The sequence below is a fragment of the Podarcis vaucheri genome (assembly GCF_965113315.1).
Source record: "Podarcis vaucheri genome assembly, chromosome: 4".
NCBI lineage: Eukaryota > Metazoa > Chordata > Lepidosauria > Squamata > Lacertidae > Podarcis > Podarcis vaucheri.
The window spans coordinates 61,946,128-61,962,682 of NC_138762.1; the positions used below are offsets into that span (position 1 = coordinate 61,946,128).

Consider the following 16,555-nt stretch of genomic DNA (forward strand, 5'->3'; position numbering starts at 1 on the left):
GGTCTACATGGATGGTTGGAACTACAGGGCATTCAACAAGAACTGAAGTTTCAGGGCAGTGGGCAGGGGATGGGAGGCAGCAGAGCACACTGCCTGTCTCCAGGACAGCTCCCCTTGTTTCTAGCTGTATCTTACTGTGTTCATCAGGGGGTCACCATCACATTGGCTGTTGTGTTTCTCTCTCTCTCAGACAAGAAGACAGCAGAACAGAGTCACACACCACAGAGCTGGAAAAAGAAAGCCAGATGGCAGAAACTAAGCTGCCAACTAAAAATATCACTCTCGTTTCAGACAATGCTTGAAATGCTTTCTCATGTCAATTTAACATTTGTTATTATTAGAGCACCTAAAATTGATAGGCGCCGTACAAATGTTAGGGGCAACACATAAGCCCCATAAGCTTGTGGTCTTAAATCCAAAGCCTGCCCATCAAAATATTGTTTTCAACTTCAGTATGGAATAAAATTGAAATCATGAATTTATTAATTTATACTAGACTGGTTGTCAAAGGAGTGCTTCTGAAATAAACAGGCTCTGTGCTACTGTTCAGAAGTTAGTTCTAGTAAAATCAATGGAATTTGCTTCAAATAAATATATTTTTAATTTACTGCATTTCCATCCTAGGGAGATTGAGGTGGTCTACATGGTTCTCCTACTTCCTGTTTTATCCTACAACAACCCAGTAGGTTAGACTGGCCCAAGTCCACCCAGCAAGCTTCATGACTGAATCGGGTTTTAAACTCTCCTCTCCCAGGTCCTAGTCCAACACTCGAACCACTACACCACACTGACTCTTCATTAGAACGCAATGATCAAGTTTGATGTATGTCAAAGAATGTGCTTATTTCTTGTTCCCACCTCTTTCCAGCTCTGTCTGAATGGCAGCCACTCCCTCATAGTCCAGAGAGCAGCATATCATGTGTAACAGTCATAAACCTATTCATCAAAAAGTTCCCCCATCTAACAAATGAGATGTGGTGATTGAAAGTTTTGTGTAACAAATGGAAAATTCACATTGATTTTGCAACACTTTGATCATATGAAAATGCCTGTCAGAGGGGTATTGCCAAGATTTTAGCTCATTTAGAATTTCCCCTCCTTTTCTTTCTCTGGTTATGTAAAACCAGAGTTTTCCTGTATCCACAGACAATCTTTTCAGACTTGACTCCAGCTCCTCCTGGCCTCTATCTACACTAGGGATAAGGAGAAATAGGATTCAGTTTGCATTCAAAGGCAAATCTACATAATATTCCAAAAGAATATTTGCACTTTCCTGAATTCTGCAATGCAATTCTCTGGCCAAGTAATGTGTGCAAAAATGCAGATATTAAAACAGCACACAGCAGTGCATTCCATTTGGGAAAACTGCTTTGCAAAGATGCACATACAGTATTGAGCAGAAATGTGTATATTAGAAGAAAGTCACACTAAAACTCATGAATTTTCATGAGGTCTCTACAAATATATATAAAAAACTGGTGCGAAAATGCAGAGAACTGAACTCCAGAGTGGGAAAATGAGAAACTAAGAAAAACTGAAATTGACAAATTCACTCACCCCTAGTCCACACAGAGAGGTCAGTCTTCACTATCACACCTCCTTGAATCCAGATTATGTTAAAGGGGAATACTGAAGAAAATACACATTTCAGAGGTAAAATGTGTGCCATGTATTTGTGTTTGAATTTAGTAAAAAAAAGTTGAATACAGCCTGACCTAGAAAAGAAGTAGAGTTTTAAGGTAGATCATGCATAAATAAAGTACATGATCAGAAGCAGTCAAGAAGAACTGTTTGACAATTGGTGAGGTTTTGGCAATAGGCTGCATGAGTTTAAGCAAACCCAGCACTGAAATTTACAACGCTGCTGATCAGATGTATATCGTGTAATGTCTTACCATTTCCCCTCTCTCCTGCTCTCCCTACTAATTCATATACAATGTGTCCCCTTTTCATTTGCTTTTAGAATTTCAAGCACGCCCTGCCACCTCAATAAGACACACAGGAAGAAAGCAGTGAGCCCTCAATCTTTAACCTGGCTGAGTTCCCATAAATGATTTATAAGAAACTAAATGGCTAGAGTGGGGAGGGGGTGGGGAGGAACACAAAAGAAAAGGAAACAGGACCTACAAATTGCAGGAGGAGATTGTAATGTGTTTCCACGCCAGGCATGAAGAAAGAGTGCCATTGGTGAACAGCAAGATAGGGACAGGGGCTGCACACATTTTAAACATGGAACGGAGATTGCTTTCCCCCACTTATTAAAGGCACAAATGCCAACCAAACATATTGGAATATCTGGAGGATCAAGGACAAGTCTGGCAGACAGATTCTACAGATCATACTTGGGAGGTATGCAAGATTGTGTGTCAGAATTGGGTCTGGACTTCAGTTTGCACAAATGAAGACAATAGTGCCCACTATGCTGAAATATGCAGAAAGGAAACGATACTCGCTGAAGCATACCTGAGAGCTCAAGTTAGCGGGGGTGGGTGGCAAATGAACCGATTAAGGAGACAGAACAACATTCAGGAGATCCTGTTGGCAGCTTTATGAGCTCTAACACTGGGACTTATGGGGGAAAGCAGATTTTAAACATTTTGAATAAAGCATATAGTATATTTTTTGTTTCCAGGCTCAGAGCAGAACTCACAGTTGCCATGTGACAGCAACAGTCCATCGGCAGGGAAACCTTATTTGTTTAAAGTTACCTTGGACTTTGCTTTACAAGGTTCTGTTGTTTGTATAACTAAATGTCACATTTAGTTGGAGTTCTGTGCACTGGAGATTATTATACCTGTTCTTGTGATGTTGCTGTAAAGACACTACCCCCCCAAAAAAAAAACACCCCATTAAGATGGTGCAGTGCCTAAATTTGAACTCCTGTAAAGCAATTATTCTTCAATTAATCTTCTTTATAGTCATCTGGAAGCTTGAAACTGCATTTTGATTACTGAGGAGTGTGTTTCTCATTGGCCTTTAGCACCTTAAATTCAATTTGTTTCTGTCAGCCTAGGAGATTGAGGTATGAGAGGCACAGATGTAACACATAACCTTTGGATTTTTGTTTTTTTAGTGTTAACATTATGAAAAGCTATATGGAGAAGTCAGGCTTAATATTTACCATCACTCTTCATGATAATGTCACTCCCTGAATAAAGCACTGATTTTTAACTCTTGTGCTTTATAACTTAGAATTTCTATTTGTTTATATGATTCTTGAATCCTAAGAGGAGGCCTGTGATAGGTTTTAATGGGCAAGTACAAACCACAGTATGCTGGCATGAATATGATGCCAAATGATGGATTGCTGAAAACCAGTTAGTAACCAGTTAATCAGTAGGGGAGGGAAGGACGGAGCACACAAGTCTGAGACTTCATCCAGGCTTGACCTCATAGAACCAACTTATGGTTTGGTATTATGTTCAAATCTTGGTGTCAGACTGAACCAGTAAAAGAAATCTGACCAGTGCAACAGGGAAAACACAAAGCACATTGGCCAAACACATCTTGACATGTATGACTCACCTGTTTGGCCCTCAGTACCTCCTATTTGAGAGACTTGAGCATTTCATATGCAACAGTTTTTCTACTTAAAGATGATCCAAGCATAGGAAAATCCCCATTTATGAAGCAGACCTAACTGAAATTGAGGTACATAACTTGTGTGTATGATACTCTTGCTTACAAATGCTCTTGGTTTCTAATGTGAAGGTAAAATATGTGCTAGCAAGAATTCTTACAAATTTATCTCTTTTACTTTCCCTTCGATTTTAACAACTATCAGATATTCACTTAAATATCAGCACAGAGGCATGGAGATTATTTAAGCCTTCTAATACGGTTAAATATTCTCAGAGATGCATTCTCAGGTGTTATGTTTGATAAATTAATTTCTTGGCCAAAAATATAATAAAATTGAATTAACTGTGCCACAGTCATATGGTGCTTAAAGTATGCTTCGGATTAGTGCTAAAACAAATCCATAGTAAAATGAGATCTAAGACGCATGTGATAAGCACTAGAAATCTCTAAACCCATTGCTTCCCAGCCAACCCTTGTTCCTTTCTCCTTCTCCAACTGACAAAATTCATTGCCAATTTGCTACCAAGGTCTGAATACTGCTATATAAAGCCCTAAACAACTTGGCGGGGCCCAAATATCTGAAGAAGCACCTCCTCCTCCATCACCCTGCCTAGGGAGAACCGGAGGGGATAGCTGGTAGTGCCGCCACCCTCTGTGATTGGCTGGGCAGCAGAGCATGAGACAGCCTTCTTTGTGATGGTCCCCCAAGTAGAAGAATACATGCTCTCCATTGTATGCCTTTCAACTATTGGTCAAGGCACATCCCATTACTCAGGCCTTTTAGTTTAGTGGATATATTCCCTACTGCATTGCTGTTCTGTGCTGCTGTTTTGATATTGGTTAGTTTACTGGTTTTCCGGCTTTGCGCTTGTTTTAATTGTGACATTTTTGTAACCCACTCTAGGATAATTTACAACGGGCAGGCTATGAGGCCAGTATAGGAATACTTGTATAAATAAATAAAATAAAGAAGTGAAAATAATAAATAAAATCACCAACAGCTCAACTAACTTCTCCTACTGACTATAACATTCTGCGTTCCAAGTAATGCGCTGCCCTCCCCTCCCAGCTCAAAACTCAAAGAAGGTAAAATACAAACACCCATACAGCATTTTCTCTTCAGAGACTAATTATTTTATTCTGGGAACAAATCAGCTTTCCAGATATAAAACAATAACCATCAGGTGTTATTTCTTTTTCTTTTTTAAAAATAAGAATATCAAGGAGGGGGAGTTTGCTACATGTGCACAAATAAGGTGACCGTATTATATTTTGTATAAAAAGATAAAGATACACATTTGTCATGCTAATTCACGCTAAAACTTGCCCCCTGATCCTGCTGTTACATGGCTGCACTGTTCAAACACACTTAATTCATTTTATAAAATTTATATACTGCTCGGTTGTAGAACTGGGCAAAAGCCAGCACTTTTTTTATGTGTGTTTCAATAAAAACCAGAAGCAGGAAACGATGACTCCACCTTGCACCAGCTAATTGCACCATGGATTTCAGCTACCATGGTGCCAACCATTGTCGGCACTGCGGTGGCAAAGGTCATTTTAAATATTATTTAAACATTTTTATAGAACTGGTTTGGTGTATTAAGTTGCTTTACAATTCTTACTTCATTTATCCTCACAGTAACCTTGTGGGGTAAGTAGAGTGTTGATCTTGGGAGTCAGACTGATCCTGGCCAGCACTGATGTGGCCTTGGAAAAGATACTCTTGACCAGTCAAAATTATTGGGAGGTTAAGACTTCAGTTCTCTCTTGGGAGTACACTTTCCTGGGAATAAGCCTCATTGAACAAAGTAAGACTTACTTCCAAGTAAACATGCATAGGACCAGCCTGCAAATCATCACTTTGAGAAATTTAGAAGAAAGGCAAGATGCAAACCCAGTAAACAGTCAAATATAATTATTTGTTCAAAACCCGCCCAATGGTTTTTGCAGCTCACTGGCTTTTGGATCAGGTCCTCCCATGCTCAACGTCGAAATCCACTCTGCCAACCTGGCCACTGTTTTGGAGACCTAATCACTTTAATGTAATAATTCTAGTGAATAGCCCCCCCATTTTCAGTAATATCAGTAGGTTTGACTTAATGGAAACATTTGGAAATATTCATGTAAAAGAGTGGATATCAACTGCAAGACATTGCTAAAATTTTCATTGACTAAATACTTCCTTAACTACTGCTACATTCACCAAAGCTTTCTTAGCATCATACAAAGCAGAAATGTAATTGACCAAGACAATCAGAATCCAACAACAGAAGCAAACCTAAAAACCAAGTGTTTAAGCTGTTTGGAGAGAATCAACACTTGTGGCACTTTGAAGGAAAAATTGACAGGACGGGGCTAAGGCCTGAATCAACAGCAAGTTATTTTATCACTTTCCATTATGGATTCAGAAGCTCCCAGTTCCAATGCACGCAGTCAGGATGAGATCATGTCATACGTAACCCAGATAAATTCAGCACTCAGTGGCAGGTGAAGGAGCCCAGTTTGTATAAAGCTTTAAAGCACATTGTTAACCTGTGAGGTTTTGAACGCTCCTTTTCACTGATCGATTTTGGTCCTTGCATGAAATAAGAAGTTCCTTGAGTCAGCCACTTTGTCATTGCCTTGCCTTTTGTTTCATGGCTTGCAGAGGTCCACCCGGACAAAGGTTACAAATCCCTGATCTAAAGTCAAGGTGCAGTGAAGCACCCCATCCATAAGGGGGTGCTGTCTGTTTCCAACAGTTAAAATCCCAATTATCTTCACACACTGAACTACCATACCAGCACTGCAATGCTGGACTTAAATGCGCCTCCTGCCATGGCGGTCAGAGGGATAATCAGAGTGCATCCTTCTTTCTAAACCACCCAAACCAGGGGTGGCAACCTGAGGCCCCAATATGTGGCCCTCCAGGCCTCCCCAATCCACACCCCCACCCAAGTCACACCCACCTTGAATGTTTTTGCTTGGCAGGAATGTGCCCTTGAACTCTGATTATGCCTCTTGCTTGCCTGGATTTAGGAAGGAGAGAGGAGTATGTGAAGAAACTAGCCTTCTGTACAAAGAAAAAATTTACATTTGCTGCTCCGCCCACTTTTCCCTCTAGACCCGCCCACCATTGGGATGTTTCCCAGAAAGGTTTCCAGACCCAGGGGCTAAAATAAGCATGTCTTGAGAGTGGTGGCTCCTTGACAGCAGTTCTAGGCATTGGACGAAACACTTTGGTGGGCATTTCCATTATAGGATTCATTTGCCTTGCAGCTGTCCTGGGCATCATCAACAGTATCGTCTGGGGTCTTCAAGTCTGCCTTTTCCCCAGAGTTGCTGGATGCAAGAGGTTTGCATACATAGCAAAACAACTTGAAACACAGTGCCAATCCTTCTGAAATATTGGAGGAGAAAAGTTTTTTGCACGGGTGGCAAAACTGGTAGAAGACGAGCATAAAAAGAACAGCTATGCAATAGCCAATCAGCAACTGTAAGACCAGCAAAGGGGCACATACATACGTGTAGACATCAGTCTTGTACATATACCACATCAGCAAGAGAAAAGCATTCTCAAGGAACCTCACAATGTAATATAAAGCCAGCCTGTACCAGTTTTGGGATTTGTCAATTAAGTCGGAATCATTCAACTTCAGCTGCACAGCTGACCAGCAAAACATATTAATACCGGCATACAGGAAAGTGAGAAGGCACAAGACAATGGCAGTGCCCACTTTGCTCAAAGCCTTCTCTATATTTTCCGGCAAAGTGCACTTACTTTGCCAGAAGAGAATCCACGGGTGAAAGAAAAAAGCAAAGAAATTCACTAGCACCACAGGGAGGATCCAGATTTGAAGGACAGAGCTGAAGAGGACCAGGACTATCACCCTAGTGGCAATCTCAAAGCTTCTCCAGAGGAAGATGCAGAGGTAGGCAGCAGGCTTCACGCTGATGTCGTAATCGTCATACTTAATCTTAATGGCCAGGATGTTGCATCGCAGTGCTCCATATACGATCGACAGGAGAGAAAGGACCATGAAGATGCCTGAGGAAAGACAAGGCAATCAACATTTCTGAAAGCAGCCAGAGAGCATCGTACGGCAGGAACACGCTTTCATTGGAAGTGGCTGACTCAAGTGGCCTAAACTGATGCGGCTTATATTATCTTCTTAAGCACTATTCCAGTACACACTTTTCCTAGTCCATGTGCCTAAACCATGTAGAAACACTGAGAAATGAACTGGGGCCCTCAAATGCATGCATGCTCCTTGGACCTGTGCTAAAGGCTTTCCTTGAACTATTATGTTCACACCGTGAGCATGGCAGCTCCAGGACAATATTTTAGCATGTTGGGCCTTGAGAGAAACTCCAGCATTCTCATCAGCATCAGGTACAAACCACAAAGCTATTCAAGTCTCAGCAGCTGTACTGAATTTGCTGCAAGAGCAAACTCAAGGCTTTCGGTCACTGAGCTTTAAGTGTGCAAAGTGCTAACTAGCAGCATTTCACTATTCCTCATTCAATAATACTGTGTTATTCCTGTTTTGCCCACTTGGGGGAGGGGCCACAGCTCAAAACGAAATGATAACAACTTCCTAACTCTGTAGTTGAGATAGGCGTTGAGCCAGGACCTTCTGGGATGCTTCCCATCTTAACAAATCTTAACAAACAGAGGGTGACTGTCTTAATTCAGTTCCCTTTCCACAGGCACAAATGTAAACACTTCAATGAGTAATACAGGCTTCCTCAACCTTGGCCCTCCAGATGTTTTGAGACTACAATTCCCATCATCCCTGACCACTGGTCCTGCTAGCTAGGGATCATGGGAGTTGTAGGCAAAAACATCTGGAGGGCCGAGGTTGAGGAAGCCTGGAGTAATACATGCCAGTTGGCTTCCTGGGATTCAAACTGTGGGCAACACTCAGATGACCAATTCCCTCAGGGTTTTATTTTAAATTCAGGCAGGGTGTTGCAATCAAGAGGGGTGTCTCTGCCACATCCTCTGGTTCTCCACATCTTAATTACATCCTTTAAGGTGCTTTGCACTGAATGGGCAAACAGGGTGGCAGGGAGAGAGATGAATGACACAATACTAACCATCACAGTGTTTGGGGTGCCTCTGTGTGGGTAGAGCTTTGAATGATGACCCATACTCATGAAATCTGTTACCAAGCTTTGCAAGTTCAATACAATCTAATATAGTGTTCCACATACACTGTAGTCTTGAATCTACTCTCTTTGGATTATCCTGTTGCAATGTGAATGAAATTAGATCAACATGTTGAGTCTAGCCATTCATATCTAATGCTTGCTTTCTCCTAAAATATGGGTCCTTGACTTGTTATGGGAAAAAATGTGCAAGTGCTTTCACAGAATAACAAGACCTTACAAGAATGTATTTCATTTGTCATTCAGGTGCTCCAAATATATCTACATACAGCAATTATCTTTCAGTGGAGTGAAGAACATGGATATTATTTTGATGAAGTCTTAATGCTTGGATTTTGTGTTGTTTTTTTAATTGTTGCTTTGCAGGTAGTTGGGTTTTTGTTATTTTTGAAAAACACACACTTGAAGGTCTTTTTTTTTTTAATGCAAGTACTGGATTTCTTTTGCCACTCAAACTGGTTTTTCAATGTATTTTTAAACCAATATTGGACTTGTTCCAGGCCATTCATTTCAGCCATATCCTGCCAGAAACTGCTTTGTTACCTTCCCATAGCTATGTCAGGTAGAGATTATTTCAGATTACAACTCCCATTATTACTCAAACCAAACATCAAAGGAACATCCAAGCAAGGGAGCAGCACAGGGCTGTCCCCTGGTTGGGGCGGCGTCAGGGACTGTGCCAAGGCTTTGCAGTCAGGGTGACTGGAGACACACTAGAACAGCCTGAGGGCCACTCCTGGAAGTGGAAATTGTATGGCGAGTTGCAAATCCTCAAGAAGCAAACTATACCATCATAATGACGCATTACAATAACGAAACCAAACGTGCCTCCTTTTTAAGGTACGGGAGGGGAGTGAAACTTGGCCCCTCCACCTGCCACCAAGCCTCAGGAATAGGCAAATCACTCCTTCTGTCCTCCTCACACTGCTAGCCAAGGCTCAGGCAGGAAGCAGGGGCTTACGGCACCCCATTCCTCAGCCTCTCCACCACGGAGGCTGGTCACCCTGACTGACTTGCACAAAGGAATCCTGAATTGCTGCACGTCCTGCTAAGTTACCTTCTTTCGACCGTGTCAGCGAAAATTTCACACTTTGCTCCATACTTGCTAAAGACTGGCAACTGACCACACACTCAAAACTAAACGGAACAAATGAAATAAATTATGAGTGTAGCAGAAGAGCCAAATTATCAGAAGAGGCGCAATTCTGAAGCCCTTCTGAATTTAGGACCTTAAATTCTTAACCTTAAAAAATTGTGTGTGTGTGTGTGTGTGTGTGTGTGTGTGTGTGATGAGAGATTTAGGAGGGTGGCAAGATTTAACCTCCCTCTCTCTCTCTATATATATATACAATAAACAGTATCATTAAACCAAACATAAAACAGTAGTATAAAATCATATTAAAACAGGAATTCCGTAGATTTAAACAAATAAAAACAGGGTCTCACGGGCTCACAGAGGGAACTCAGGACTCAGCAATCTTTTTCTATTATTTTGTTTCTGTTTTGACTATTTATTTGTGCTTTTACCTTGTATTTTTATCTTGTGAACCACCTTGAAGGGTGGTACATAAATCTAATAGATAAAAATAAATAATAAAATAATGCCAGCATCCTAGAGCATTTCACTGTTTTGTAGCAAGACCAAAGTCTCAACTGGATCACATTGCATTTCTAACCCACCTAACCTCCATGACAGAACTCAAGATAGCATACATTGGTTTCTGGGTGATTTCCCATCCAGAGACCCCAAACGGCTTACCTACAGCTTGCTTCCCATATCATACGTTTTCTGACCATAAGCACTCAGGGGGGAGGAAAGGAGTAAATGCAGGGGAGGGGAGGTTGCAGTGGGGAGAAGGAAGGCAGGGCATGTCTCTGCAGCGCTACATACAATCTGGGTAGGTGGACCAGTGAAGAAAGAAAACAGTAGCTGGGGATGCAAATTATGTGCCCCCCCCCCAGTGCCTGCTCTCTGAGGTACCGCAGTTGTCTCATTTTATGCAATGCAGGTATGGGGAACTTCAGGCCTAGAACCCTCGGCAATTTTCAATGGAAAAAAAGAAATTGGATCTAGTCATTTCATCTTAGCTTCTGAAAGGAAAGTGTTTGCTAGATGCTCAATTGGTTGCCCTGCGGAGAATGAAAATGCCAATTTACACATTATGCGGCAGCCCAAATCCATTTTGTACAATAACTGGAAGTTCCAGAGAAGTGGGTATGTGAGTGATCCACACTCTTGGTTTCTGATTTTTTACATTGCCCATGAAGAGGATACTTGCACAGCAAGATATGCAGGTTCCAAATGTATGTTTGAGAATTTATGCATCTCGAGGAAACGGCTATTGCATGTAGAAGGTCCCAGGTTCTTCAATCCCTGGCATCTTTGGGTAGGCTTGGGAAAGACTTCCTGTCTGAAACCCTGCTGCCAGACAGCGTGGGCAATGCTGAGTTAGATGGACCAAAGGCTGACACAGAACAGATGTACACGATTGGCTATTACAATAGGGCATGAGTCACCTGCACATTAACTTTATGTGCTTTATCTAAATCTACTTACACTTCCCGGGGGGGGGGGGAATGCAAGATCAGTCAAGTGACTAGCTCACCACAACTGCTCCATTTATTTTAATTTAATACTTAGCAACCATCCACTTGTCTGCGGTCATCAGGATTTTTGGTTTATTAATCTTTCAGGGCCACATTCACTGCTATTTCAATGTACTCCTGAAACTTGTTTAACTTTAAAGCAATTAATCGCTGGACATGAGTCTGAAAGTGCTAAAGTTAATTTCAGACCTCTAATAGGATTTCCCACAGATATACTCTTGTAACTCTGGGTGTCTTCAAGCTGCTCCTTTGAATTAATTTTCACATAGAATGTGTTGCAAGAAGTTGTCTCTATATCCAGATTCCCCAATGTAGATCTGGAACAGTTTACTATATTATATGTATTTCTGATGCGAGACAAAATTACGCTCTTTGCTTGTTTGCAACATCAGCATTCTTAGTGACTCCTCCCCAAGCATCACTGCAAGCAAATATTTTAAACATAGTTTTAAAAATCAAGTAGCCAGCTGTCTGTGTCCATAGAAGTGTGTTAACGTTTGAAAAAGGCTAAGACAGGGGTTGGCAACCTAAGGCCCATGGGCCACAAGCAGCCCACGGGGGTCATTTAAACGGCCCATGAGCCACCCCCAAACTGAGCCACCCGCTCAGCAAGTGTCCCCCCCCCCAGCACGGGGACTCACTTCCATGACACTGAAAATTGTATCTGCACGGACGCAGATGCTGGAAATCATGGGTGTGTGTGCAGTCCGGCCCACGGAGAGATCTCCTCTGGAGTGAACTGGCCCAGGTGAGGTAAACCTTGCCTACCCCTGGGCTAAGTGTGGTGTAGTGGTTAAGAGCGGTGGACTCATAATCTGGTGAACCGGGTTTGATTCCTCACTCCTCCACATGTAGCTGCTGGGTGACCTTGGGCTAGTCACACTTCTTTGAAGTCTCTCAGCCCCACTCACCTCACAGAGTGTTTGTTGTGGGGGAGGAAGGGAAAGGAGAATGTTAGCCGCTTCGAGACTCCTTTGGGTAGTGATAAAGCGGGATATCAAAGCCAAACTCTTCCTCTTCTTCTTCTAAGATGTCCTGTTAGCATGCTCCAAGCAGCTAAGATTAGGGATGAGATATTACAGAGTGGGGAGTCTTGGTCTCATTGTTTCTACTTTTATGAATTAAGCACTGGGGGGGGGATGCATCCCTAGGGATGGGGAACCTGTTATCTCCGGGTGTTGCTGGACCACAGTTCCCTCATCTCTGACCTTTGCCCATGCTGGCTGGGGGTTCTCTTCTCCCTGCTATAATTCGTACAAGGGCTTTCCGCTTCTTATAACCTAGTCTGTAACTCTTAGTAGAGAAACAGTCTGCTTAATTTATTTGCTATATTTATGTAAAGCTACTCAATAACATTTTTCTCTGGTTGGCTTTCAGCACAAAAATGACAGTAGTACAATCAAAAACGTAATAGCCTACATTAAATAACAAATTGCATCCTAAAGATTTCTGGCGCACACATTTCCAACAAGGAGTAGAGTAAAAGCAAATAAATATATATTTACAGCACATACACAGAGATTCAGAACGCTAAAAGCACAGGTTTTCAAAAGGGCTGGGGGAATTTTAATAACTCTTCACCTGGTGCCAAAACAACCATAAAGTAGGTCATTAACCATTTCCACCTGCATCTGGTTTCCTAAATAGCACATTAAGTGAGAGGATATAGCTATTACTTACCCATAATCCCTATCTCTAAACACTCACCAAAATGGAATACTGAAAAATGTACCAATTATACATACTTCTGGCTGCTGTCATCTCCTGCTGGAGGACACATATGTACAGCTGAAGCGTCAGCTGCGGTGCAGAGCCTAGGAAAGCTTGGATCACCGATGCCCGACTAAATGCAGATCTGTGTGTAAACAGCTTGCCCTCAGCTTGGCCCACTTCCTTCTCAACTTCTTCCGAATGTCCATCTTTTGGCATTTGCCTCTTCTTGGTGATGCTGACATAAGGCTCCTCTATTCTGCCTGCATGAAAGTAAATATAGAAAACCTCCACGCACCTGTGGGGCGAAATGGACAAGAGTAGATGTTGCTTTAACATAACTTTTCTGAAGTTCACAATTGCTTTTAAGTAGGATGTCCGATTAGAAAGAAGTTAAGGTGGGCATGAGAAACACCCCTTTAGCCCATTCTTAAGATTTGAAAATCATGGGTGGAACTCAACCACCATGCCTCACCAGCAAGCAGAAGGATGTCCACTTGCAAAGGGAGAAGAGGGGAAGAGCATTCCATTACGCAGGTAGAGATCCTTTTGCTGATGGAATATTTGTGTTGCACTAAGCTCTACACAACTCCACATAATCACATAATCCTATGGAGAACACATTCTTGACAGGTCCCTGCCCAAATTGTTCTTGAGAACATTTAAGGAATGACATTCTGCAGCCTGCTTAGGAAGTTAATATGTATTATTGTTGTATAATAACATTTCAATCATTATTATTGTGCATCAGAAACACATAGTATAATAGTGTATAAATAAGATGTGTAAACTTGATGGCTAATTCACTTAACTGGCTTTCCCTATGTCAAGAGTTCCTACAATCACCATGGCCAGTTGAGAAACCATGGAATGATTGCTCTGATGCAGTACTACTAAATGCTTCCGGTTCAGGCTCCTTATGTGCAGCTGTGTATATGGACTTACTCTCTGAAGTTACTTTATTGAAACATGGTAACTTTTAGGTCAACAGCAGAATAACTTGGGAGACTGAAATGTTTTTCCAGAGCTTAATATTTATTAATTAACATTGTATTTATACCCCACCTTTTATTTAGAAAGCAAGGAGGGGATTGCTGGCAGGTGATGGCATACATCCAATAATATTAGAAAAGTTTTGGATAACAGTATTAGGCCCTGTAAAACATTGCTATGTTATCCCTCCCTCTGCTTTCCCCCCAATTTGGTGTTTGATTTGCATGTACAATTTGGCTTCAGGAACAAACTGATAAGAAACTTAATACTGCTCATGCTTCTTTGCTTGAAGGGATAACTGCCCAATAGTTAATGATTTATCAAATTTATTTATTTCTGTTAAAGTGCATAACCTGCCTTTCTAGGCAAAAAAATCTATTCTGGGTGGCTTACAATGTCGTCAAAGTTTAGATATGATATATTCAGAGAGCAATAAAGGGTAACAAAAGCAATAAAGGGTAACAAAAGTTTAAGTCTTAAGGCACCTTAAAGACTAAGACATTTTTATTATGCCATGAGCTTTTCTCTCTTTTTTTGCTGCAACCGACCATCACAGTTACCTCCCTGAAATTAAAAACAACAGAAACAGAAAGGAAACTGATAGAATAATTTATTGGGAAAATACTTGCTGAAACAATACATACTGAAGCAACACAGTTTACCTCTGGGTGGTGAAAGAGAGAGAGAGAGAGTTGAAAATGGCAAATTGCTTCCAGGATGATGACGTGTGTGGGTGGATATTTTTAAAAATAATAAAATCAAAGCAGTTTGATTTTGGCATTATTACATTATTATTATGTTAACAAAAAACAAGGTGCCTGAAAAGGAGGTTATAAATATTTTCAGTAGATAAAAATAGGTTTGAAATATCCAGTTTCTTCTTCAATTTTCAAAGAGCAACTGTGTGTGGTCCACAAGAAACTCAGCCTCCTTCCTCTTTATTTAGTCTTACTCACAAGCTGAAATATTTTCACTCAACCCAAAAGGTAGAGACTACTCAAGATGTGTGAACCTGTTATATTCTCAAGTCCAGCTCTCTCACCACTGCCTCCCTTATTCCAATACAGCTTTCCAGAAGCACACTCTACAGATGGGCGTGCCTGTGACCAAACGCAGGCATGCTTCTCTGCCAGTTATTGCTCACAGGCAAAACCGGATCAGGCAGCTGTGCAGATAGGAAGCATCACAGACCCTTAACCGCACACAGTACAGATCCATTAACATGCATGGCGAGGGAGGGAGATTTCCAAGCATATAAAAGGAGACCATGTCCTGATGGATGCAGCAAACAGACACAAAACACACACAAAACCCCAACACCTTTATTTCACTATAAACAAAATGGTCCTTTATCTTGCACATCTGACCCAACAAAGAGCTCTTGCGCTATCTTAATGGTCACAATTCCCTATCCAGATCTCTCGGCATAGAATCCACCATTGAAGCGATCAGCTTTTTTAAAATTAACAATAAGGCTGGAACTGGTCCCCAATTCAGACACTCGAGTGCGTGTCCAGCATTCTGAGATGTATGACAGCCATTGTGGGGCGTTGCTCTTCCAGCGCAGCTGGGGCGGCCACCCCCTCCCCTGACCCCCTTTCCGCCCCCGGCCAGCCCTCCCCGCTTGGGCGGTCCTTCTCCTGCAGGAGCACCTGCGGGGATCGGGGCCCCCGCCCCCCACCCACCTGACGAGGGGTCCCAGCTGCAGGATGTGCAGGAGCAGCACGAGCGGCCTGTCCTTGCTGAGGTCTCGGTGGATGAAGACGAGGCTGAACTGGACTAGCACGCAGGGCAGCAGCGCGAAGAGCAGCGTCAGCGACTGCCAGATGCGGTCGCCCGCCGAGCGGTAGGTGCTGCTCAGGTACAGCGCCAGCGCCGTCTCGGCCACGAAGAGGAAGAGCGACACCAGCACCGAGCCCGGGAATTTCATCGCCGCCGGCGGGGAAGCCAGCCGGGCAGCGGCTCAGTCAGCGGGCAGGAGCAGGGCAGCGCTGGCCACGCGCGGAGCTCCGCAGCCGAGGCCGCCAGCTGCCCATCTCCCGGAGCCCAGCGAGGAGCCAAGCTGCCAGCGGCGGGAGACGCCCGAGCCGCGCCTTCGCCAAGCGCCCGCTAGGGGGCAGGCCTGGGCGAGCTGCTGCTGCTGCGGCGCCGGCCGCCCAATTGGACGAGGCTCGCTGTCTTCGGCGGCGCTCGAGGGGATGGCGGAGGAGGATCCACGAAAGAATCCGAAGTGCCGGGCCTGGAGTTGCGAAAGCTGCCGTTGTCTCCTAGACCCGGGTCCCTGGGGGCTGGCTGGCTGCTTGCTTGCGGCTCCCTCCCCAGCTGAGAAGGCCGCTCTGTACATGCGCAGGTGCGCTCTTGTTCACCTGTCTTCTTAGATTCCAAGGCCTGGGCCTGGCTCAGGTTAAGCTCAGGGGTAGCCCATCCTAGTCTGTACCAGCAGCAGGACAAATCTGAGTAACATGTTGGGGGAGGGGCAGGTAAGCCCTGCCACACATAATCATTCACA

At 43.1% G+C, this 16,555-nt stretch overlaps 1 protein-coding gene and 1 long non-coding RNA gene across 2 annotated transcripts; both read right to left on the reverse strand.

Moving 5' to 3' along the window:
• Positions 1-1,108: 1,108 nt before the first annotated feature.
• On the reverse strand, positions 1,109-4,317 carry LOC309530842. The gene is made up of 2 exons (XR_014218941.1): positions 3,526-4,317; positions 1,109-3,009 (listed from the first exon to the last, which is right to left on the reverse strand). It is a non-coding gene; the product is annotated as an uncharacterized lncRNA (long non-coding RNA).
• A 376-nt stretch (positions 4,318-4,693) lies between these two features.
• On the reverse strand, positions 4,694-16,120 carry XK (X-linked Kx blood group antigen, Kell and VPS13A binding protein). Its single transcript, XM_082219970.1, has 3 exons — positions 15,732-16,120; positions 13,089-13,351; positions 4,694-7,612 (listed from the first exon to the last, which is right to left on the reverse strand). The coding sequence occupies exons 1-3, from the start codon at positions 15,974-15,976 to the stop codon at positions 6,783-6,785; spliced, it is 1,338 nt and encodes a 445-aa protein (XP_082076096.1). The 5' UTR covers positions 15,977-16,120; the 3' UTR covers positions 4,694-6,782.
• Positions 16,121-16,555: the final 435 nt, after the last annotated feature.

Excerpts from the sequence above, each read along its gene's own strand:
- XK (XM_082219970.1), bottom strand. The coding sequence starts at position 15,976 with ATGAAATTCCCGGGCTCGGTGCTGGTGTCGCTCTTCCTCTTCGTGGCC. Across the intron at positions 13,352-15,731 it reads CAGCTGGGACCCCTCGTCAG|GTGCGTGGAGGTTTTCTATA; the intron begins GTGGGTGGGGGG and ends TTCGCCCCACAG. Across the intron at positions 7,613-13,088 it reads GGAGATGACAGCAGCCAGAA|GCATCTTCATGGTCCTTTCT; the intron begins GTATGTATAATT and ends GTCTTTCCTCAG.